Genomic DNA, 26,487 nt, shown 5'->3' on the forward strand with positions numbered 1-26,487 from the left:
CAGATGGCATTCAGGCTGAACTAAAGAGCAACAGAAGAAGAAAGGGCGGAAGTTGCGTCACGTTGTTTTGGCGTGTTGTCCTGGCAGCAGCAATTAGCTACGTTAGCACCTTAAGCTTCAGACAGAAAAATGTCAGCAGCCGAGGACGACACGGAACTGCGGGACCTGCTGATCCAGAATCTTGAGAACAGCGGAGCTCTGAACAAGCTGAAGGTGAAAGGTCACGTTTAATGTGAAACGCCCTGACGGCGGGATAGGCTACAGCTACTCGCAGCTAACGACTGCTAACCGGCTGCTCAGAGACTGTTTCAGGTTTACTTTATTTAACCTGAGAGGAGAGATGAAGTTCTGACTGAGTGTAGAGGTTCAGCAGCTGTGTGAGCTCTGTTGCTGCTGTTGTCGATCAAGCAGGATCTAACCTTTGAAACCGGTTTAAACATCCGCGAGAGTAGATGAGACATTTTATTACTAATAACGTGTAACTGCGGCTCAGCATAGAACCTCAAAGCTCACAGCCAGGAAGCGGAAACCTCACAGAACAAATAAAAATAGTTTTCCTTTTTTATTTCCTTTCACGCCCTGTTTTTGTCATGTGACTCGACAGCGTCAGGTGAATTGAGCTGAGAAAGACTCACCTCCAAACCTGAAACCACTCTTATTGATATCTGATCAGTTTGTGACTGATATCTGATCAGTTTGTGACTTATATCTAAACTAAGCGCTGTGTGGATGGTGCAGGTCTAGTTTCGTGCGTGCTAACTTCAGCACAGTTGGAACCCGTCAGCCTAAAATGTGATCCAGGAACCAGGAAGATTCGCGCCGAGAGCTCATATAAAAATAATGTGAAATACAGCAAATGAATGAAACGCTGTTAGTCCTGCAACACGCTGGTGACCCGTCCAGGTGTGTCCCGCCTCTGGGAGAGGCTCCACAGCCCCACGACCCTGTATACTATGATTGGAAGAAAACTGATGAGTGGAAATGAAATAATATTTAGGAAACCCTTTTAGTTTGAAATATCTGTCATGAATGACATGTATGAATTTACTGATCGGTTTCAATAACTGCCTGTATTGATGACATGTTCCTGCAGGCGGAGATGAGAGCGGCGGTGTTCCTGGCAATGGAGGAGCAGGACAAACTGGAGGTGAGTGATTCACACAGAAGTTCCAATCACAGTGTTGATCAGTCAGTGCTGTCCGTCATAGTCCAAGATCAGGACAATGCCGGACAAAACCTCCCACTCACTCTGTGACATGCTGGCCAGTCACAACGAGAGCATGAGATTATACGTAATGCAGCACTGAACAATTCCTCCATCTAATGCACAGCACACACTAAAATATCTGCACATAACAAGGGCAATGTTAACCATATATATTTAATTTGTGTAGCTGGAATATTTATAATAAGAGCTATTTTGCTATATTTTAACTTTAGTTTAGTCAGTTCCAGGTTTAAGTGTCTTGGAGCGACTATTACTACATCATTAATAAAGTATTCAAATTCAGGAATACGTGAGACAGCAGGTTCATGGTGTATTTAGATTAAAATCTAAGTTTGTAGTCTGGAAAAGTGAACAATCAGGTGGGAGGAGTCAGGAAGTTGGGAGGGGTCAATGATGGTCTTGCTGTGTGACTGACAGCTTTGACCTGCTCTGAGCTCTCGCTGATGTTTCTCCTCAGAATAAAAGTCCGCTGGTCAACGAGAGCCTGAAAAAATGTCTCAACACCAAAGACGGTGAGTTCCTCAACTTCCTCTTCTTGCCTGCAGCCGGTTGCACTGAGCAGCAACATTTCACGAGCAGGTTAGCAGTGATGAAGGTCATACTGCTTCATGGCTGTTATTTTACAGTTTTACTAAAATTAGTCCAACAGAAAGACTCATCAGCGAGAGAGTTCATAAAGGTTTAAATAATTTCAAACATGCTCTAAAGAATCCCTCACTGACCCAGCAGCTTTCACTAAGAGTGAAACCACCCGTGAGCACCATGGCGGAGCATCCGCAGGTTCATCATGCGTTTCTTTCTTATCCTGATGTCATCGCTCATCAGACTGCAGTATTTGTTACAATGGCAACAAGTAATAATAATCATATTAATAATACATTTTATTTGAGGGCGCCTTTCCAAGGTCACCTTACAAAGAGAGGAAGACATCAATAAAACAGTAGATTAAAATAGATTATAATAAATTAAAATACAAAAAACACAAAATACAACCACAAACAACAAATTAAAGAAAAAAAACACGATTTGACAGCAAGTAAAATCTGTATTAAAGCGAGTAAGCCAGTTTAAACAAGTAGGTTTTGAGTTGTGACTTAAATAAGGAAAGGGAATCTATATTTCTTAAGGCTGAAGGAAGTGAGTTCCAGAGCCGAGGAGCAGAGCGACTGAAAGCTCTGTGTCCCATAGTGATAAGGCGAGCAGAAGGAACAACAAGATGAGTGGCAGATGAAGATCTGAGTGAGCGGGAAAGAGTGGGGATATGAAGCAGATCACAGAGATAAGGAGGGTAAGATAAGGAGGTTATGAATACACTTAAATGTGAGAACTAAGATTTTAAAGTTTATCCTGGCTTCTATGGGCAACCAGTGAAACTGTTGAAAAATTGGGGTAATATGGTCTCTTAAGGGAGTACAAGTTATGACCCGAGCTGCAGAATTCTAAAGAAGTTGAAGTTTATGGAGGGACTTATTAGGGAGACCAAATAAGAGAGAGTTGCAATAATTGATCCAGGAAGTAATAAGACTATGGACAAGGATGGCAGCAGTAGGACTGGGCAATATATTTTATTTTATTTGTTTTTGTCTTATGCTTTTATGATTCTGTAAACTTCTTGCTTTTATGTTGCTTTTATTCTACTGTGTACAGCGACCTTGAGTGTTTTGAAAGGCGCTTTCAAATCAAATGTATTATTATATATCGAGTTGTTTTTTTTTTTTTTGTTTTTTTTAAATATCGATATATTTTTATACGAGATATAAGATGTGACAGCATCGTTTATATCGATATGGTATATGCAATAGCGGTCCTAGCCTGTTTGGCGCGCCGGGCGAACACGCCCTCTGGCCCCCTTCCCCCGCCCACACACACACACACACACACACACACACACACTAAGGATTGTAAATGAACATAAAACTGTTGTCGGAACCATACTGAATTTCACCAGAGAAACACACACACACACACATATGAAGAGAGAGAGTATGCATTACATGCAAATGGCCACCAAACAGCCATCATAATTCGTCATACAATGAGAACAGGACAAATCAACAATTGACAATGACTAATTAATATTAAAATCTGTAACCTAATGTATTGTTTGGAGTTTAGTCTGTTACTGTTACTATTTTTACCATTTCTTTTTGGAGCAACTGTAACGCACATAATTTCTTTAGGGATTAATAAAGTATTCTGATTTTGATTGTTTCAGGATGACCTGCCATTATCCAATGACACATCTGCTTACCTGTATCTTTTGCTCGTTTCTCCTCTTCTTTTCTCTTTTTTCTAAACTGAGCACCTGATGGCTTTGAACTTTTCTTGTCCATCATCCATTGGTTTTAATTTTGCACTCCAGTATGAACACAAATCCCCCAACCCGAGGATCACCAGCACATAACCTAATAGACCTACACCTTAGTTCACAGATTCACTTTGTCTAAGGTTTATTTCTGAGATTTCACACAACCCAGGATTCAAATCATGAATACATAATGGGCTTGGATTTACAACATTATGAATGAAATGTGTTCTATTTGGAAGCAGCCCGCACCCCTCCCCTTTCGATGGGTTGTGTGTGAAACTAAATCATCAAACTGTAAATTATAAATTTTAAATTGTTATTGATCCCTTTACCCCGAGTCCTAAAGTGTATATTTATTTTCTTACTCTTCTTATATTTATTGTTTGTTTACTTGCACTGCTGTAACTGGAGCCTCGTCGTCTCTCTCTCTATATACTGGACTGTATGTAGCGTAGATGACAATAAAGTTTTACTTTGACTTCAGCAGCAAGCATGCGCACCGAGGGCTCTCGCGCTCACTTTTCACGTTTCGAAAAAACATCGGTGCAAATTATAAATCTGTATCATAATGTCTCGTATTTGTTGTTTTGCTTTTATTTTGTTTTATTTTGCGAGCTGGTTATTAGATGCTGCTCCAGCCAGAGAATCCTCCGCCGCCCCGCCCAGTCCTCCCTGTGCCGCAAGCAGCAGGCGCACCTCGCTAACGGAGGGCGCCCTTACTCCCAGCAAATGGGCGATAGAAAACCGATCAGTGCCTATTAGTGATGGGATTTCCGGCTCTTTTTAGAGAGCCGGCTCTTTCGGCTCGGCTCACTAAAAAGAGCCGGCTCTTTTGGCTCCGAACCGGCTCTTCAGGTTGTTTTGTCGCTTTAATTATTTAATCATTAACAATAATATAAAATTATGCAGAAAAGGAATTACTAACGTAAAAAAAGTGGTTTTATTTATATATGTTTATATATGGCCCCTAGAGACAAAGCACGTACAAACTCTAAAGCATATACAAACTCCAAAAAGCACGTACAAACTCCAAAACACATTTCTAGCATGAACTGAACTTCCAAAACAGAGCTACCCAGATCACTTAAATTACACAATTGAAAGCATGTGTGTATTGTTTGTGTATTTATAGACAAGCACTCATATTTATTCAAATAATTAAAAAAAAAAAAATCATTTACCTGTTACTACCACACACCAAATCCGGTTGTTGATACTTCCTGGCTTGTGTAGCCACTAGGTAACAAAAGCTCAACACTGCGCCCTAGCATCCTGGAGCTCTTCTGTTGGCTTTTGTACTTGATTCTGAGTTTGTACGTGCGTCTTAGTTTTTACGTGTTTTGGAGTTTGTACGTGCTTCTGAATTTTTATGTGTTTTGGAGTTTGTACATGCTTCGGGGTTTGTAAGTGCGTCTGAGTTTTTACACGTTTTGGAGTTTTTACGCGTTTTGGAGTTTTTACGAGTTTTGGAGTTTGTACGTGCTTTGTCTCTAAGGGCCACCATAAATATACTTTATTTATTCACTCCACATAAAATGTAATAAATAAATCATATAATACAAAGAACAACTATTTACAATTTAAACTTTTAACTATTTAAAATTTCAGCTTTTTCCTTTTAAACAAATTTAACGTGAAACAACACAAAACACTGCAAACCACAACACAATTAAATATAAATTAAAATATTAAAACAAAAAGAAGATGCACATTCTCTGTCATATGGGCCTGCATGATTTCTGAATCCTTTATCATCTGCAACTGAAAATAGTGGATGATTACTATACCTTTCTAACCTGACCTTGTTGTCCCTCGCTCTCTTTCTCTCTGGCTCTGATCCTGTGCTACTGCAAGTGTAACTAACGCCCCTCCCCCCTCTGCCCAGCGCAAAGTACAGGCCGCACGTGCGAGTTTAGCGGAAAAAAGGGTGAGAGAGAGGGTGAGAGAAAGAGAAAAAAAAAAACAAAAACCTCACGGCTCCCAATAAGGAGCCGGATCGCGTCGGTCACTTCAAAGAGTCGGCTCTAAGAGCCATTTCGTTCGCGAACGACCCATCACTAGTGCCTATGCCATTCCCAGTACGCGCTGGCTGATGCCGGGGCAGCATGAGTACGAGCAATGTTTTTTATCCGCCCCCCACCACGATGCCGCCCCGGGCAACCGCCCGTGTCGCCCGTATCAAAAACCGCTATATGTTGCGTTATAATTATACTCGTAGAGCCGCAAGTTTGCCTCTCTTTTGTCTCTACTCGACCTCGCCTTTCCTTCACTGAGCACAAGTCCCCCTCCCCCATCGCTTCACCTGCAGGCAACAACAAGACGGACACAGCAAATCTCCGTTACCGCGGATCGCCCCGTGCGTGGGGCTGGACGGCATCAACGTGTTAACGAGCTAACAGCTTTCTCAAAAGTTGACAATGCACCTTATGTATGAATTCTGGATGTTCTTACTGACCATGAACCGATTTTATGTGGTACACGGCGCTCAGCAATCTGTCAAAAATGTTTTAGTACGACTTTGGTAAGCTACGAAGCCGCACCGCTTGATGGATGATGTTGGAGCATTACAGCTACCGTAGTCTGGAGCCTCGCGGAGCCGCCCGTGTCGCCCGGAGATGACAATATAAAGAGACAAGACAATGAGGCTCCAGTTACAGCAGTGCAAGTAAACAAACAATATATATAAGAAGAGTAAGAAAATAAATATACACTTTAGGACCAGGGGTAAAGGGATCAATAACAATTTTAAATTTACAGTTTGATGATTTAAAGTCTCACACACAACCCATCGAAAGGGGAGGGGGCCCTGCTGCTTCCAAATAGAGCACATTTCATTTATAATGTTGTAAATCCAAGCCCATTATGTATTCATGATTTGAATCCTGGGTTGTGTGAAATCTCAGAAATACACCCTAGACAAAGTGAATCTGTGAATTAAGGCAGCGGTCCCCAACCCCCGGGCCAAGTCGTTTGGTACCGGGCCGCGAGAGTTGAGGCTCGGGTGTGAAATGTATGGTTTTCTGGGTTTTTATCGGTTTTTAGCGTTATTTTGTTATTATTTTTATTGTTAACTCGGATTTCCTGGGTCTTTTCACGTGTGTTATAAATAAATCTTTTTTTTTTTCGTACCGGTACTAGTTTTATGTTGTTGTATTTATCCGCGACACCTTAAAGGCCGGTCCGTGAAAATATTGTCGGGCATAAACTGGTCCGTGGCGCAAAAAAGGTTGGGGAACGCTGAACTAAGTTGTAGGTGTGTTAGATTATGTTGTGGCGATCCTCGGGTTGAGGGATGGGTGTTCATACTGGAGTGCAAAATTAAAACCAATGGAAGATGGACAAGAAAAGTGGTGAGTGTTCGCCCAGGGCGCCAAACACTGTCGCGGAGTAATACGTACTGTGCTTCAACGTAATGTTACCGTATTTTGTGCGTATAAGGACCTTAAATGGCTCCTGTTAAGAGACACGGTTACACAGAGGATTTCAAGCTCCAGGCTGTCAGTCACGCAGTAGAACTTGGGAACAGAGCAGCTGTAAGATCTGTCTCTTTGTTATTATACTCAGCGTCTGTTAGTTTACATTTTGACTGCACAATTGTGAGCTTTTTGTTATGCACAAAAACAACATTGTTTTCTTTTATTTATGGAGCAATATTAATAAATGCTGATAATTTATTTTTGAGTAATTTTTTCATGTACATCTATGCTGTATGTTAATAAAAGTGCCTGTGTTACATCTGGGACACAGCTTTGACTAAGGATGGGATGAAGTTGGTTAATGTTACCTAAGTGAAAAGTATGCAGACCGGGTTATGAAATGAGAGAGTACTGTCAAGTATTACATCCAAACTCTTTACCTGCGGGGAAGGAAGGATCGGGGAATTTTCAATATTAAGAGAAACTGTTAGATTTGGTTAAGATAGAGTAAAACTGTTTTATTACTGTTAAGTTTGAGAAAATCGGAGGAGAACCATGATCTGATCTCCATAAGACAGTTCAAGCGGGAGGTAGGTGGAAGGGATGAATTAGGTTTGGAGGAAATGTAGAGCTGGGTGTCATCAGCATAACAATGAAAATTGATATTATATTTTCGGAATATTTGGCCAAGAAGGGAGCATGTAGATAATGAATAAAAGAGGCCCTAATACTGAACCCTGGGGCACGCCAGCAGAAACAGGATAGAGACTTGAAGAGTGTGATTTAAATTGGATAAACTGAGTGAGGTCTGAGAGCTATGAGGTGAACCAGGCAAGGGGGGTATGACTAATGCCAATAGATGCTAATCTGCTCAGGAGGATATTATGAGAAATTGTGTCAAATGCTGCACTAAGATCGAGAAGGATGAGGATGATTAAAAGACCAGAATCAGCTGCCATCAGAAGGTCATTAGTAATCCTTAACAAAGCAGTTTCTGTACTATGATTGGGGCGGAAACCAGACTGAAATTGTTGGTAGAGATTATGGTCATTCAGGTATGAGTGAAGCTGGGAGGCAACAACTTTCTCAAGGAGTTTCAAAATAAAGGGGAGGTTTGATACAGGGCAGAGATTATCAAAATTATTGGGATCTGCACCAGGCTTTTTGAGAATTATAGTGACAGAAGCAGTTTTCAGGGATGGAGGAATAATTCCAGTGTTAAGGGAAGAGTGGATAATACTAGTTATAGGAGGAGCCAATGAAGGGAGACAAGCTTTAACTAACACAGTGGGAAGAGGGTCGAGCTGACAAGTGGTTGATTTTGATTTTTGAGTAAGATTTGGTACATCAGCTATGGAGGGAAGAGGAAAACAGAAAGTCTACTTCACAGCTAGAAGCTCCTACAGAGTTAAGTTGTTGGTGGATATCAGCGATTTTATGAGTGAAAAAAGATATAAGAGAGTTGCAAAAGTCAGCAGAGTCCATATGAGAGGGGAATGAGTCCGGAGGTTTTGTAATTTTACTAAACAATAAAAAGAGAGACCTGGAGTTACCTTCACTAGAACTGATTAAACCAGAATAGTATGTAGATTTGGCTGAAGCAATGCAGTCCTTATACAACAAGATATGATTGTTATACATTTCTTTGTGTATGGTAAGTCCGGTTTTCTTGAACAGACCAGTTGCCGTCCTTTGGAGCTGTGACAGCAAAGGTTAAGGCTGCAATGACCTTGGTCAGCAGGTGTTGCAGCTCCTATGTGCCCCACAGGGGGGCACTGTGGCTCCAGCTGTCAGCTGGTCTTATCTCAGACCACTGCAGGGAGCAGACAGAGTTGACGAGCAGGAGTTCACCGGGATTTTAGGTGTTCATTGTGACGTTTACATTTTGTCAGTATTTTTATAAGGTGCGCTTCATTAACAGGAATCCACCAATCAGAGCTAACTCCGACTCACACGCTGAGATTCTGGGTCACTCCTGCATTATGTGACTTCCTGTTGGTATGTGATTTTCTGTCCTTTATTTAGCAGCAGTCACATTGATGATGATGAAGATCAGAGCTTTGATCTCTTTGGCCCTCGAGGGTGTCACACAAACTTCACAAACGTACAGCAGCAGGACGCCACAGACATGCACACACATACATGCACACAGACATACACTCGTTTAAACCACTGAGGTCAAACTGGAGGCCTGCAGCTGAGTCCTGGTTGGTCTGTGGCATGAGTAGTGACCACGTTCAGTGGTGTGAAAGCCGAGCAGAGAGTTGGAGGTCAGGACGTGTTCGTCTGACCAAAAACGGTTTTCTGGTTTCCTAGTGACATCACAGTGCTCATCACAGTGTTCCCTGCTTCAGAGGCATGTGAAGAGTTTGGACATCCAGCAGGATGTTTTTCACCTTTTGGGATTACATTGTGTGAATAAGCGATGAGACGCCGATGCTTTGTGTGGCCTTCAGGAATTAAATGATGTTAAACAATGAGAAGAAAAAAGCTTCATGAAAATTAGTGTCAGGACCATTGGAGCAAAGTCACATCAATCAGATTTTAGTGTTTGATCAGTCTTACAGATCATGAGTAGTGAAACGCCAGGTAATCAATCAATACGTGAAGTGATTGATGAGTGATAAGGATTGGTAGATTGTCTCTGAACACAGCATCAGATGATCTCAGCTGCTGAGAGAGAAGTTTTCCCTCTGATGCATCTTGATGATGGTGATAGTGTTGATGTCATGCCCTTGCAGGTCGTCTGGTGGCGAGTCTGATCGTGGACTTCCTGCAGGTCTTTAACCTGGACTTCAGCCTCGCCGTCTTCCAGCCAGAGATCAACTCTGTGAGTACCAGAAGCTTCTCCTCCACCTCTTCCTCCTCGTCATTGCCTCTGACTCCTCATGCTGCTTTCAGGTGTCATGAAGCTGTGAAGAAAGTGCAGCTGTATTTGCTGTTTGAGTGTTTGAGCTATGAGAGCTGTGGTATCAGTAGAGGATCCATAATAATACATATTCCAGTGTATCGATAAATTAGAGGCGTGATGATGGCGGCCTATGACTGGAAAGAAAATGTGAGCGATGATGTCTAAATAACAAAGGACCGAAGCAGCTCCTGAACGCCGTGTTCGACACTTGAAGCTCAGCGCCACACAGCGTGCGGTTTCCTCCTCCTGTAGCCGAGGACTCGCTGAGGCACGCTCGCGACCACAAACTGACTCAATTTTCCTTCTCGTGGTTTGTGGGTTTGAAGCTTAGATCACTGGTTGGCTTCCCCTCGGCTGTGTGACGGTTTCTGTTCTCTGTTTAGTTACAAACTCTGGAAAGCTCACAAACCCTCGAGGACGATGCGATTCTCCCACGTTAGAACAAACTGCTCAGCCCGAGCAGAAAAGCATCCAGCTGCACCTCCACCTCTGCACCCCCTCATACAACCTTACAGCAGAGGTGTTTCAAGGACCAGCACAGATGGAGCTAGACGTGCAAAGAGCCATCGGTAACAGTAATGACTGTCAGATCAGCTGATGATGATGATTTTACTGGTATGCTGAGATTAAACTCTGTTAGGCCCGACTTTACTCAGCAGGAGCTTCCTGCGACGATGGCTCACTGATGAGGGTGAACGGACTGCAATAATGCAAACATTATTGCTGACAAATGCAACACGACCTTTAAGTGTCCGCTCCATGTCTGCTCAACGTTTAAATAAAGTTTTGTCTGTGTGGTTTTTTTTTTAAACAAAGAAGCCAGTATCAGCCAATTAAGGATGTTTATGCTGTTGCTTAAGCGTGAAGCCTGTGCTGGCTGGACGAGTTCTTGTTTAGTTTTTTTGATAAAGCTTTATTTGTTTCCTGCTGCTGTATTTGTCCAGGCGAGCTGTCTGGATGGGCGGGATCAGATCTCCAGGGAGCTCGGCCTCTCCGACTTGGACCTGAACAGGAAGTCTCCACTGCTGCTGGAGCTTGTCAGGAGGGGGCGCCACCGGGACAAAGCGGCCTCCTTGGCTGAGGTGAGACAAACCTCCTGAGGATGATGATGTCAGTGAAGTGATGAAGAGTTATTGATGGAATGTGTGCGTGTGAGAGCAGGGAGACCAAGGAGGGAGCATTCCCAAGATGAGCGGACTTCTCCTTCACTGTGTATGTGTGTGTGTGTGTTTGTGTGTCGGTGCGTGTGTCTGTGTGGGTTATTCTGGGTCATGATGTCAGTAGATGGAGGGTTTTGGTTTCCTGTTGATCTCAGGGTGTCCTAGTTTCTGCTCCGAACTCTGCAGCACATGCAACCAGCCCACAGTACTGGTATTACAGTACTGCTACTGACACTAGTACTGATAGTAACGTGCATGAAGTCTTCTGTTCAGTTCCTGGACTCTGCCACGGCAGCTTTGCATGATCCACATCAAGTTTGTTTAATTTTTGTGTAGTTTGAAGACATTTGGACTTTTATTCGTTTAAATACTAAAAAAGTCTGTGGATGACAGAAGCTAACCAATCACATTGGCGGTTACATGCAAGTAAACAATGAGGTGATCAGTAAGGATTATTTGAAGCAGCAGGTGGGCAGGGCTTCACCCCTGACAGTCAGGTGGAGCTAACATGAAAAACAATACAGACATGAAGAACAATACAGAAGATCAGAGCGACTATGAGAACTGAAATGGACCAAAATGTAAAATTAGGCTGCACACGTTTGATCCCTCTGAAAGAAACGGCTCAGCTGACACAAACATGAGAATCTGACTTAAAATGATTCATTTAACTCACTTCCTACTGAACACTGACGCCACAGATGGATGAGTCAGAAGGAGCGTGGAGAGGAGGGGGGACTCCATGCTATTTTTGGAGCTCGATTGGTCAGTTCGTCAACCCGTCCTCCTGTTAGGGGCATTTATGGGTTAGTGTGGGCGTGGTCTCTGAACGTTTTTCCATCCGTGGTATCACTCAGAGGCCAATTTGAGTGTGAGATTAAATAATCCAGAGTTATCCCTTAACCCCCCAAGGTTTCTGTTCAATGTGGTTTAAGTGTGTGTGTGTATATATAAGGCGTGTGTTTTGTGTGTGTGTTTGCTTGCACCGGTTTGGTTTAATCTGTGGTTTGTTTTCTGTGAGCTGCAATCTAATCTCAGCCAATATCTTGCTTCAGCTCTTTGATCACTGAGCGTGCTGAGAGAGGTTTAGCGTGAGGTCACAGGTTCACACGTGTCTCATCTGATCCTTATCAGCAAATAAACTACTTCCTTCCTTCCCCTCGTTGTAGGAGCTGACTCAGAAACAGATCACAAATGCCAATAAGAAGTTTGACTTTTACGACAAGGTGAGCCCCACACTGTACCTGTGTGTGATGTCATCAGCCATTATCCAACTACAGGCTGCAAGTATTGATCTTTTGTCTTTGACCCTCGGCAGGACCACAGCGGCTCAGTGCTGAGAGAAAATCTGAAAAACATCTTTACTGATTTGTTCCCCGCTGTGAACAAGTAGGTTTTACTTCCTGTTTCAGACAGTGCAGAGGGACACGGAAAGAGTCTGAGGATGATGACGATGATGATGAAGGTTAATCTGTTTGTGTGATCTACAGGAACTTGTTGGAGAGGTTCGTCACTGATGAGCTCAGAGCCTCAGAAAAAGACTTCTCTACAAGTAAGAAAACGATTTTAAACCAATCACACTGATCAGAAACTCTGATGGCGCTCTGACTGATCTGTGTCTGATTGATCTGGTTGATTTGATCAATACGTCTACAGCTATAGACTTCCAGCAGTTCCTCGGGATGTACCGACGGCTCTTCTCTCAGTGCAGGAGTGTGGTGAGACTCAATTTATGGTTTCTGATCACATTTTATGAGTTAATGTGAAACATTTAGAGTATAAATCTGAGAAAATGCTCTTCAGAGACTCCGAGTCTCACAAGGCCTCATCTTTGTTCAGGTGCTTCAGGACTCTGATATGGGTGTGGCTCATAGCCAGTTACCTGAGCAGAAAGTCAGCCCTCCACCTCACAGTAAGGTACGTTTGCTCTGTCATCTGACCGGTCAAAGGTCATTCCGCTTTACTTCATCTCCCTGTATTTAAAGCTGGTGACATCACAGAGATTCTGGGTTTGTTTTTTTGTTTTTTTCCCAAACGCGACCGCCTTGAGGTAACAGTTGTTGTAATTTGGTGCTAGCTAAATAAAATAAAGAATATTTAAAACACATACAGAAACAAACATAAAAGTAAACAGTTCACTAAAGGTCAGGTTGCAGCAGACTTTAGCACATGTGTACACGATAGAATGAAAACCGTGGGATAAATAGTTCACAAAATAGAATTAGAACAGTTTAATTTGTGTTCTAACACAGTTATAGCTGCTGGCACCAAGATGAAGACGCTGATGTTAGCCTGTTAGCTCTGAAGATGCTAATGTTAGCCTGTTAGTTCTGCTGGTAGCTGCATTGAGTTAATTCTAGCACTGATTTCAGCTTGTTAACTGCCATGTAGTGAAGATGATGGCCTGTTAGCTCTGCTGATAACCATTTAGCTGTAATGTTAACCCGTTACCTGATAGCCATGTAAGAGCTGATATTAGCACTGATGTTAGCCTTTTAGCTGATAGCTGTGTAGCATTGATATTAGCCTGATAGCTCTGCTGATAACCATTTAGCTGTAATACTATCCTGATAGCCATGTAGAGCTGATATAACCTGTTAGCTGATAGCCGTGTAGCACTGATGTTAGCCTGTTAGCTGATAGCTGCTATCCTGTCCTGCACAGATCCCCAGGTATAAAGGCCTCAGAGGACAAAGTCAGACAGCAGCCCAGGTAACACAATGAGGAGCAGATGAGAGACTCACCTTGTGCTATTGCTAACCATCACCATAAACAGCAGCACTTCTGACTAACGCTCCTCTCTGGCCTCCTCTGTCACAGCTCAGAAACAGGAAGCTATTCATGTTATGACTTATGTTCATCTTATAAGACATCAGCTATAATGATCACAGCTCTTCTGGTTAGGAAATAAAATGAAAGGCTCTAACTTTAAATCTTTTAATATTCAAACATCCCCAACTTTCCAGAGTACTTTTGCATCAGTTGTAGTTCAGAATAATCAGTTATCCGATTATGGGAAAATATGTTTTACCTCCTTCCCCTCACTGCTGTATTTGGTGGACTTCAGGAAGCCTGCTGAGGGGCAGTACACTAAGCCTGTGAGCAACAGCATCTGAATTCACCAGACACTATCACTGCCACCATAAACCTAGTTTATTCTGTGTTTGTGTGATAAAATGGCTTCTTCCTGTTCGCATCTTTAAGAATAAAAGCTGCAAAAGAGTACACATCTTTAGTTTTACTGATTAAATAGATTTGTTTATTTCTGAATGAAGACGTGAACATTTTTCTAACTTGTGGTGCTGCCTCTTTAAAAGCTTGCATTGTGAAACATACAGGAAGTTCCCGGCTGCTGAACATCAGCTTTAGTTTGAGACCTGCAGCTGATTATGATCAAATCTAACTTTTCTGCTCTGAAACACTGTGACCTCGTTACTGCAGCTTTAATCGGCCTCCACATCTTCCTCTTCACCGCGTCTTCATCACCTGCTCACCTCCAGTCTGGGGTGCACGGTGTGATCTGAACTTGTCATGTCGCTGCTTAGGACTCAGAACGCTCTCTGAGTAAAGGAGATTTCCAGCAGGAGGAGATCTCTGCGGACAAGAGGGAGCGCCTGGACCTGGACCTGGAGGAGGAGGAAGACCTCGATGAAGGAGATTCTTTCTTTGATGACCCGTTGCCCAAACCGCAGAAGACCTATGGCTGGTGAGCTTGGCTGACCTTTGACCTCTGAGTCAGTGTGAATTTGTGGGTCAAACGTACTTCCTTTCAGCTTCCAACCACAGTAGTTATCCTTCCCCCTCACATTTACCCTCCCCTCCAAAATAAAAGGAAAATTTCCAGAAAATATTTGCTGAATCCAAAAAAGAAAAATAATTTTAAGTTTTCTTTCCTACAAATTGTTTCAATAAAATAAATGTTGCAAACAATTTGAACATTTTGATACATGCAAACATGTTGTAATAGAAAACTGAATTTTTGCATTTGCATTTAAAAGAAATTGTTCCAGCTTTCTCTCTTTCATCTCACACCTGAATTTTATGGGGTTATATTTGTGCCACTATTTTGAGCACACATAAAAACATTTTGAGCGCATGTAAAACAAATTTGCATGTACAAGTGTTGCATTTTAAGGAGAAATTTATTTTGAGCAAAGAAAAGCTAAATTTGAGCGAACAAAATTCATTGCTGCGTGCAAAAAAATGTATTTCAGGGTTTGCTATTATCCGTATACACATACAATAACAGCCCCTCTTGCTCAGTTTTTGCATTTGCTCTTGCTCAGATCTCTGTGGACCCGCTCGCAAAAGTGCTGATCTAACTTTTTCGGAGATGCCTGTTACCCACCAGCTGACCGCACAGCTGGTGGGTAACAGGCATCTCCGAAAACGATTTTGCAAATATGTGATGACTTTATAAATTGAGCAGATATTTGACGTTTACGCAGCAACATTCTAGCCTGAAAATATCTTAAAATTTTATTTTGTGATCAAACCCTGCCACTCTGCGTTCCTCTGCAACTGCCTCGTTTGAGTTTTTGACTAAATGCATTCTAGGATATTTGCCTGGGTTTGGCTACAGTAGCTAGTGAGCTGATTGGAGACCAAAACAGCCAATCAGAATTTTTGCATCCAAGTCTGTGATTGGTTGGTTTTGTGGCACAAATATAACACTGTACAGAAAGAGTTGAACGCGCAGGGGCAGAGATGTGGAGAGCACAAGCGACAAATTGCGAGTAGGTCCGCAGAGATAGTGGCAAATAGTTGCACAAAAATAACACCATAGAACTTCACCTGTCTGTGCTGTTCACACCTGTGCTGTGTCTGAACGTGCTCCCTGTCCTTCCTCTCCTCTTTCTCCTCCTTCTCCTCCTACTCCTCCTGCGGTAGTGCCGTCCCCGTGTTGGAGGAGAGTCTCTCTGGCTCCATCGTGTCCTCCATGAGACGAGGCAAAAGTCTGAGCGAGTGAGTGTGCACGTCCCGTCACGCCCAATCAGAGGAGCTGTACGTTCTTTATTTAAAGAACTTTATTGAAACAGATGCGCGGAGACCAACACAGACACACTTCACTTCACTACAGACTGCATAAAGAATCGTTGTTGTTTTTATTATTATTATTATTATTATTATTATTATTTATAATTTATTTGTATTTGTTCTTAATGAGCAGATTTTCACTGAAGTGTTTCTGTGCTCTGGGCTGTTTCACTGACCAGCTCATGAATGCAAACATTCAGATTTATCCAGGATGATGATGATGATGATAGGCTGCAGAGTTTCCTCCATGGTGGGAGCGATCCTGTGTTTCTAACAGCTTGTCAGGCGGCGTTCAGAGCTGTGAGCTGGGGTTTGAATGTGGAGCAGGATCACGGTGTTGGTGTTCCCTAGATGGACTGGGTGTGGACTGAGCCCTCTGTGGCTGTGACTGAGCCCTCTGTGGCTGTGACTGAGCCCTCCGTGGCTGTGACTGAGCCCTCCGTGGCTGTGACTGAGCCCTGTGTGGCTGTGACTGAGCCCTCTGTGGCTGTGACTGAGCCCTCTGTGGGTGTGACTGAGCCCTCTGTGGGTGTGACTGAGCCCTCTGTGGCTGTGACTGAGCCCTCTGTGGCTGTGACTGAGCCCTCTGTGGCTGTGACTGAGCCCTCCGTGGCTGTGACTGAGCCCTCTGTGGCTGTGACCGAGCTGTCTTTGTGTGTGTGACTGAGCTTTATGTGGGTGGGGCCAAGCTCTATGTGGGTGACCTCCTGTAGAGCGTGAAAGTGGAGCAGCCGGAGTCTGGGCGGCACCTGAAACCATGTCAGTCTGATCGAACAGTTTTTAGATCAGTGATTGATCAGCAATGAGCAGATGTTATTGATCTCCCTGCTCCCTGTCTGCGTGATGGGCTCTGCACGCTGCTGCCCATTAATAGCAGGGGGCGTCACACCCACAGATGGACACAGAGATACAGGAATGACACTCGTGTAAGCACCGCCTGACGGAGCGACCACATAAACATTTGCCGAAGATCTCCCAGCATGCCCTGCTCTTACCTGTGCCCACCCTGCTGTGCCCCGTGTCACATGTTGGGGAAGGTAAACTCGGAGCTGCTCGCCTGTCCGCCTTATTACGCGCGAGTTAAATCAGCATCCCTGTTGACGCCAGTCCCGTGGGCTAAGCTGTACTCGGCTCAGATTACAGTTTGATAGTGGCGATGTGAAACTTTAATGACATTTGTGGAGAAAGTTGGTCACGGGGGAGCTCCAAGCTTCTCCTCCTCCTCTGCTCATGACTCCCCCATGGCGTTTAACAGTTTTCATGGCTGATTACGTCCTCCTCACTGGAAGCTCAGACTTTGATGTTCACTGACTCCTTTCTTTCCTTCTTTTCTCCTCTTCCTCTCTCTCCTGGCTTTAGCCTGTCTATGCTGGCTGCTGACTCAGAGGGCGAGCGAGACGAGCCTCTCTCTGATCCCTCTGAGCTCAGGTGAGCTGCAGGTGCACCTCTCTTCATGTGATTGGCCACTGATGAATCCTTCCAGGTGAAGCAGGTCAGCATCAAACCTCTAGGCTTTCCTCTCTGCTCTGACATTTTGGTTCCTCTCGTGAACACGAAAGTGTTTTGATAAACCGTTTTTATATTCCTGGAACTGTCTGATGTCAGAGAAAGGGGATCTCCTTACATAGTCAAATGATTTATAGGCTTCATTAAAAGGTCAGCTTTGAGTTTCAGGGATGACTTTAGGAATCATAAAGACAGGATAAACTGATTAAACACCACGTTTTCTGTATTTATTTTTGCCTTGAAGCTGTTGCTGGCTTCTCTTTGTCATAAATCAAGTGCACCCCTTTCGGTTTTCAGTCAGACTCTTGCTGACTTAACAGGAGTGGTTGATCTGTGCAGAAAATGTAAAATCTACGAAAAGTTTCTGAGTGTTCGTATTACGACCCCTAAGGTTTATCTCCTGACCTGGTGAAGGCCCATGCCCCACAGCATGGGAACCAGCAATCTGAACTGTGCAGCTGTAGGCGGAGCTGATAGACCAGCCGCTTTACAACCCTCCTCTTCTCACGCTGTTTCTGGTCCATGTTGAATCTGCTGTTTGATGCTGTCTGCTCTGGTTAGATGGAAGAGGGGATGTCTAATCTGGGGTGAAGTGGGGGGTGTCTGATTAATTTGACTTGCTGGACTGTCTGTCGGTCTTCAGTCTTTGCTGTCTCCTCTCCACAGGAAGAGGGAGGTGTCCGGATCCAGGGGGAGTCAAGGAGGGTCGCTGTCCGAGGCTCAGAGACCGGCATCAGGAGGAGGAGGAGGAAAAGGACAAAGCAGCATGTCGGAGCCAAACCTCAGCAGGAACGGTCAGTTTGATTTCTCTCTGAGCGAGTTTGGGTCGAGTGTGTTTCTGTGAGGTCACCTGATCTTTAACAAACTGATTGTGATCCTTAACATGGCCGTTCTCTGTGAACTCCAACTGGTATAGTTGTGTGGTTGGATGTTCGTGTGGTTGGATGGTTGTGTGGTCTGGTGATGCGGAACTTCCTGTTTGATCTGGAGCAGTCTCAGTCACGCTGTTGGTGCTGACAGATAAAATGGGACTCGTGATTTCTCTGCAGGAGCATCTCAGGACAAAGACAGAGGCTTCAAGGCTCCAAGTGACAGAAGTGGATCTCTGCACTTAGGTAGGATTCAACGCTGACACGCACCAGGTTCAGATCACATAACACAGAGTACATGAAACATATATAAAACACGTTAACAATATATGACTGGACAACACCCGAACAAGGTCAAAACTCCTTTTTATAAAATGGTTTTCTAACCCGATTGGTTCTCTTCTAATATTGTCCCAATCTTTATGTTTTGTAATGTAGTCTGTTAACTACAAATATCTATAATGGTCCCCTGGGGATAAAGCATATTTAGCAAACTTGGGCAAAACTTTTAAAGAGTATTCTTTTCAAACAGCTGATTGACTGTAATCAGTCCTTTCTCCACCCACCTCTCAAAACTCCGATCTGACAATGATGGGAGGAACTCAACATTTCCATTTATGGGAACAGCTCGAGACATGGTCAAATTCCCTTTTAGCATTTTTAACACTTGGTTCCAAATCTTTACAGTATGCTTGACCCATGGATTAGTTATTAAAAATTTTTTCCGTGATTGATGGTTGAGAAATGGGAGACTCCGAAGGGAGATACCTGGTAATTAATACTCTTCCCACTGCATTTCTGAATCATGAATAATCCAGGCAGCCATTGATTTTAATTGAGCTCCCCAGTACATTGTGAAGTTAGGCAATTTGAGGCCTCCCTTTTTCTTTTCCATTAACATTTTGAGTCTGACCCTTGTTCGTTTATTCTGCATGATAAATTTAGATGTGATGCTTTCTAACAATTTCAATGCAGACTGTGGGATCAAAATGGGTTGGTTCTGAAATAGGAATAATAGGCGTGGAAGCGCCTTGAGTCGACTGTAAGCACCTTGAAGCGACTGTAAGCACCTTGAAGCGACTGTTGTTGTGATTTAGCGCTGTTTAAATAAAATTGAATTGAATTGAATTGAATTAAAGAATATTCATCCTTATACATTCAATCCTCCCCATAAGAGTGAGTGGGAGTAGGTTCCATCTGTCCAAGTCCCCCTTAATCTCCTTGAATAACCGAATCATAATTGTGTGTAAGCAACTGATTGGTTTTAGGAGTAATAATTACCCCCAAGTATCTGAAACCATGTTTAGAGTGTCTAAAAGATACAAGATGATCTGGCTGTGTGGCCCAGTCCCGACAATTATTAACACCTCAGATTTGTTTGTATTTGTTTTATAAACTGACACTGTACCATAATCTTAAAGGGCTGGGACAGAGGTGTCTGGATTCCCTAAAAATAGCAAAATGTCATCTGTGAAAAGTGACAGCTTATGTTGTGTATTGGTTTCATCTCTAATTCCTTGTATGAGAGGGTTGGATCTGATCAGTTCAGCTAAAGGTTCAATACTGAGAGCAAATAAGGACGGTGATAACAATTCACCCTTCTAGTGCCGCGGCCCAGAGAGAAGTCAGAACAGTGGCCATTAACCCTTACCCGAGACTTGGGATTTTTATATAAAGTTTGGACCCATGAAATAAAAGTCTCATTGAAGCCCGTGTGCCTGAGAGTCTGTTGCATGAAGTCCCAATCTACCCGGTCAAAGGCCTTTTCCGCATCCAGGCTCAAGAACATTGATGAGGTGTCCCTTTCCTGTGCCATAATTTGAAGATTGATTGCCCTTCTAAGATTATCTAAACCTTGCCTGTGGGAAATAAACCCTATTTGGTCAGGTTTCACTAGTTTTTTCGTATGTTTTTGGATTCGATTTGCAATAATGGCTGTAAGAATTTTAAAATCAACACAAAGCAGGCTGATAGGGCGATAAGACATGCATGATGTCGGGACCTTGCTTTCCTTATGGATGACACTAATAATAGCTTCAGACTAGGGCAGGGCGATATGGCCAAAAATATATATCACGATATATATTTGAAAATTTGCGATAACGATATAACTGACGATATAATTTCTGCAAGACAAAATACAACTCCACAACTTTACTAGCGCAAAAAAACCCCCATCCATTTATTTTACTTAAACAAGCAGCTGTTTTTTTATGTGTATTAAAGCTATATAAACATTTAACTGTGCAAATGCAAATTCTTTGCTGAAAGTTTTACCAAAAGGCGTTTCCAGTAGAAATGGGCTGACATATCCTGAGCATAACCATGTATAATAACCACTGAAGTTAAAAAGAGGTGCTTTGCTACATTAAACTTCAGTGTGCCAAACAAAAAAGGCAAATATGTATTTTTCGGACCATAAGGTGCACGGGATTATAAGACACATGAAGCGAAACAAAGCAGTCAGATAAGGTTCAGATAAATCAAACTTTATTCAACTCATTCTTCTTTCTTCCTCCACTACTGTACCATTGATTCGTTAATGCTGTATTCTATCACAGCTGCTCTATTCCCATGTTGTTGCAGTATATTAATGACTAACCTCCTATTGTGGATGGATTATCTCAGTTGTTCTCCTGACTGAAGTTTGGTCCATTTACAGCATCCTGCCATGCGATTGCATTTGTCTATCACGATCAGGAACCTTCACGTTAACTTTTATCGAGTGGAAAAGTGTTAGCGTTCATCCTCCAGCTTCACTGTTTATGTTATGCTAACATAGCTGTGTCGCTAGCGATCACGTAGCACATCATTAAATACCAGCTAGCCCAACTTCAGTAACCTTACAAATGTCAGTGCTGTGTAGCTTCCTGTCTTCATTTATGTTGGAAGTGATAGCAGTGCTGTACGTTAGATTTTTTTCAGAAATCTCTCAGTCAGAACTAGCGAGCTAACTTCCGCTAACTTCCTGCTAACTTCCTGCTAACTTCTAACTCCGTTAAATGTAATGAATTCTTTTTTCATGGATGCCTGGATGTTAAACATCATAGTTACACCTGGCAAAGCAGCAACGCTGATCGTTTTATTAAAAATGGAAGAATTTAGACAGTTTTTAACTCTCAGTGATGTTCGTTTGACTTTGGGACCCTAAAGGACAGAGTTTAGGACCCAGATTACTCCCAGATTTACGAGCACCTTAGTCTGACAAATACAGCAATAACTATGGCCCGCTTGCATGTTCTACAAAAAAATGTGCTTTGTTGTGTATCTGACGGACAAACACCAAACCAGTTAAGTTGCATCATTTTTACAAACTAATTCTGGTTCCTCCGTTTCACTCAACAATCTGCTTTCCCCATTCTCATTCTCCGTTACCGCTGTGCTTTTTCGGCACTGCGCATGCGCGTTTTACCCACATTCTATTGCGATATTTCATTTTCTTATCGTTGCCTAGCATAGTACCGGTATTACCGTGAACGCTATAATATGGCCCAGCCCTACTTCAGACCATGACTGTGGGTGATCACCTAAACGCATAGTTATAAACTTTGCATAACAATGGTGTTAGCTCTTTTTCAAAAATTTTTTAATACTCCACAGGCAGGCCATCCACTTCGGGAAACTTGTTGTTTTTCAGTTTTCCAATACTATTTTTTTTATATCTTCAATGGTGATTGGATTTGGTATTAGTCCAGCCTCTTCCTGAGACAGTTTACTAAGATTGATTGGGTTAAGAAATTGTTCAATCTTTTCAATTTTATTTGGGGCATTTTCTTCTTTATATAATTAAAAATGGTTTTGCAACTTCCTTAGATTGGCAGACAATTTTTCTGGAGTTTGGACATTTGATTTTATGAACAACCCTACTTGATTGCTCCTTACGCAGCCGAAATGCCAGCAGTCGGCTTGCCCGAATACCATGTTGGTAGTACTTCTGATTAGCAAAACGTAGTTGTCCCTCTGCCTTAAATGTTAGTAAATCATCCAACTTTTGCCTCTGCTCTTTCAATGAGTTCAAAGTCCCAGTTTCTTTAGTTAGCTGATAGACTTTTTTCTAATTTCTTAATTTTGTTTTCTAGTTCTATTTGTTCTGTTAATCCCTCATTTTTCAGTCTTGATGAGACTGCTATAATATTACCTCTCAAATAACTTTTTGCAATCTCCCGCAAGATTAAAGGGGGCACCTCATTATTATCACTGAACTGAATATATTCAGTCAGACTCTTTTGAAGTTCTTGTCGAGTTGTTTCATTATTCAATATAGATATGTTGGCTCTCCAATATTTAAAATGATTGTTTGGATTGATTCTTAATTTCAGACAAACCGGGGCGTGATCAGACATAGTGATTGCCTCTATGCCACACTGACTAGCCCTATAAAGGTCCTAGGCATTAAAAACATATCTATCCTTGAATGGCTGCGATGTACATGTGAATAAAAAGTGAAATATTTTTCTTGGGGTCGCAAATGACGCTACACATCCACTAGGCCCAGTTCCTTAATCATTGTATTTAAACTATGAGATTTTTTGGATTTGGGGCCATTGTGTAACGGGAGTCTGTCAACAGCTGCTTTCAGAATACAAATGAAATCACCTCCCACCAAGATCATTCCTTCAGATTTTTCTGCTATTAATGATGCAGTATTCTTGAAAAAAATTGGACACTCCTCATTTGGTGCATATAAATTTAGTTAAGTAATTTTAGACCCGCCCTACAGAGCCAGTCACCATCAAATAGCGCTCCTCCCTATCCGCAAATATTTTTTCATGGTGGAAATATGTTGACTGGTTAACAAGAATTGTAACTCCTCTTTTTTCCCATCCTGATAAGTAGATCTATATTATTGTTCAACCCACTCTCTCCTCAACTTCCTGTGTTCCTTTTCAGAGAGATGAGTCTCCTGGAGCATTGCTATGGCGCACTTAAGGTTTTTTAGTTGGTTCAACACCTTTTTTCTTTTAATTGGACTATTCAAGCCCTTCACGTTATACGAGACACAGATTAGATCCTTCATATCTTAGGCTCAGATCCTGTACAGACAAAACTAAATGATTATACTCAATGAAATAGTGGTCCACAATTGGTCTCAGGCCAAGATAAACAAAAACATTCAGAAGTAAACAAATAAAGAACATTAAAAAAACGATTTATTGATAAAGTTCAGATGAGCCTGAGCTCGCACACCTTTAGCTGGTACTGACAAACTTCCTGTTTACACAAGTGTCCACTGCAGGAACAGGAAGTGAGCAGCAGCAGCACATACAGCTAGCTGTATGTTCTTCCTGCTCGATGACAGAAACATAAATAAAACGCAAACAAACAAATAGAGTCAGGGTGTTTGAGGACCTGAGCTGGATGAAGGCAGATGATTAACGAGGTTTTCACTTTTTTCCCTCAGATGACGAGGTCGAGTACGACGACGACTTCAACAGGTACGTACCAGTGTGTGAGTTTCTCTCTCTCACACTCACGCACACACACTTGTTTTTATTCACGTCCTGTTTTAACCTGCTGGATCTGCTCCACGCATCGCTATCATCATCATCATCATCATCATCATTATTATTAGTATTATTATTGTTATTATTACATCAGAGCGTGTTTTCTACGGCACCTTGTTTGTACTTTATTACTTTAGTACTTTATTTGATCTTTCACTGGGAAATCCAGCCTGCTCCAGATGTCTGATGAAAGTCCAACCCCGAACACAGCTAACGTCAGTCATAGCACCATCTAGTGGCAAAACGAAGTTATGTTTCGTAAAAGCGTGTTAGACCAGAGTTTAGACATTGACAGGAAAAGTAGTTTGTGGTTTTTCTTGCGTTGTAATCACTGATGTGGATGATGGATTAAATCAGTGTTTAACGTCACAGCTGTGATTTTAACGCTTCAACGTTTTTGCTGCTCTCAGATTTCAGGGATTTTTAAATGTTTCTGCACAAAGCATCCATCCAAACAGGTTTTAACTGACTCTTATTCAAGTTTTGAACTTCTGTGGTTTGAAGTGGGGCATCCTCGACCGACACTTGTCACAGCAGTCTACAGACCTCCAAAATACCATAAAGATTTTATCCAAGACTTTTCAAATTTTTTAGGAGGAATTGTTCCCGAGCTATGACCAAATTGCTTCACTGGCTCCATGTACGTTTTAGAATCAATTAAAAAAAAAACTTATTGGTGACTTATGAAGCACTGAATGGACAGGCTCCAGGGTATCTGTCAGACCTACTGCAGCCTTATACGCCCCCTAGAGCTCTTAGAGCGGGTGATCTTTTGCTCTTGGGCACACCAAGGTTCAGACTAGTTCTTAGAGGTGATCGTACATTTGCAGTCGTGGCATCTAAATTGTGGAATGATTTGCCTCTCCACATTAGACAGGCTCCTACCCTCAACCTTTTTAAATCCTATCTTAAAACACATTTCTACTCACTGGCTTTTAATTCTGCATGAGAGTTATTTACTTATTTATTTGTTATTAGCTATTTAGTATTGATGTTAATTGATATTGCTATTTTATTGTGTGTTATTTTATTGTGTAATTTGTCTGTTTGTACAGCACTTTGGTCAACACCACTGTTGTAATTAAAAGTGCTATATAAATAAAAAAAATAAAAATAGAAGTAGTTGAAACCTTCCACACCTTTACAGCAGCTGTTCAGATTCAGCTTGAAGGAACAGAGGACACAATGTGTTGCTGACCGCAGTGCCACAGAGCCACTGTCATGTTTTGCATTAAAGTGATATCTGTCCTGCGGTCAGGCTGGGCAGGTGGAGGATCGTCTCACTTTTCTTCTTCTATTTGTTTAGTCACCGCTCTGAGTTCTCCAAGAGCGAGCTGAGCATCGGCGAGGAGATCGAGGAGGTTTCCATTGAGGGCCCCGACCACAGTGACAAGGTGAGACCATGCCCCTGCAGCTCCACCTGTAGCTCCACTTGCAGCCTCAGGCTCATTTCTGTCTCTGTCCACAGGTGGATGAATCCACTCAGGACGTCAGCATCTCTCAGCTCAGTCAGAGTCATGGAGCCGACTACATGGAGGACGTCGGCTGAGCCTCCCATCATGCACCTCTTCTTTGTATCCTGATATTTAAGCTTGTACAGTCTCAGTGAAGAATAAAGCTCTGTGTTCATAAATCAATACATCCTCCCTGGGTTTTACTGTGTGTGTGTGTGTGTGTGTGTGTGTGTGTTCATGGGGGAATAAAACAGAGATAAGTAAAAAGCAGAAACAGAGACTGTTTCTCATTACTCAGTGAAAATGTCGCAGGGTGAGAGGTTGTCGGTGCTCAGGGCTGATTTTATTGTTCAGAGGCATCGCGACCTTTAAAACTCTGGTTTACTCAGGGGCGGTCCTAGCCTATTTGGTGCCCTGGGCGAACACTCCCTCTGCCACCCTCCATTCCCCCAGACACACACACACATAAAACATATTAAGGATTGTACATTAACATACGTTATTATGGAAAACTGTTGTCGGAACCAAACTGAATTTAATCAAATAAATATTTTATATATATATAGAGAGAATATGCAAATGGCTAACAAACAGCCATTATATTTCATCACACATTGAGAATAGCAGACAAATCAGCAATACACCTCTTCCAATTAATGGGTAATTAATATTGTGCTGAACACAGTCCAAAAGATTCAATAAGCCACATCAGTGTCTACTGTCTGTCTACTTTTTACTATCATAGCCAAGTGGCTAACAAAGGTAAACAAAAGTTTTCCCAATCCCTACTAATGAATGTTATCTTGTTTCATGTTACATAATACCTTCCAAAGACACATCTGCTTACCTGTATCTTTTGCTTGTTTCTCCTTTTCGCTAATCTAATCGCTTTAATCGTGATGACGGCATTAACGTTGACAGCCCTATGTCTGTGAAGGTTCTCAGTCATCCAGGTCATTGTAGTCTAAGGAGCTTGGAAAGAAAAGCCTCTGGACTTGTTTAAGTTGCTTGAAGACGTTTCACCTCTCATCCGAGAAGCTTCTTCAGTTCTAAGGTCAAATGGTGAAGAGTCCCAGATTTAAACCCAGTGGGAG

The 26,487-nt window shown here is 42.4% G+C and overlaps 1 protein-coding gene across 5 annotated transcripts; it reads left to right on the top strand.

Moving 5' to 3' along the window:
* Positions 1–49: 49 nt before the first annotated feature.
* Positions 50–25,545, top strand: cep43 (centrosomal protein 43). Of its 5 annotated transcripts, XM_006793449.3 has the most exons (19): positions 50–213; positions 1,094–1,147; positions 1,686–1,740; positions 9,694–9,782; positions 10,808–10,945; positions 12,193–12,249; positions 12,342–12,412; positions 12,514–12,575; positions 12,680–12,741; positions 12,863–12,940; positions 13,688–13,735; positions 14,569–14,729; positions 15,914–15,988; positions 17,420–17,488; positions 18,233–18,360; positions 18,616–18,681; positions 23,837–23,870; positions 25,246–25,333; positions 25,408–25,545. In XM_006793449.3, exons 1-19 carry the CDS (start codon positions 130–132, stop codon positions 25,486–25,488), a joined length of 1,500 nt encoding a protein of 499 aa, XP_006793512.1. In that variant the 5' UTR covers positions 50–129; the 3' UTR covers positions 25,489–25,545. The 5 variants fall into 5 exon arrangements, with proteins under 5 accessions (XP_006793512.1, XP_006793514.1, XP_006793515.1 ...); XM_006793451.3 differs by lacking the exon at positions 17,420–17,488; XM_006793452.3 differs by lacking the exon at positions 15,914–15,988.
* Positions 25,546–26,487: the final 942 nt, after the last annotated feature.

The sequence above is a fragment of the Neolamprologus brichardi genome, chromosome 15 (assembly GCF_056152115.1).
Source record: "Neolamprologus brichardi isolate AB-2024 chromosome 15, ASM5615211v1, whole genome shotgun sequence".
NCBI classification, from domain to species: Eukaryota; Metazoa; Chordata; class Actinopteri; order Cichliformes; family Cichlidae; genus Neolamprologus; species Neolamprologus brichardi.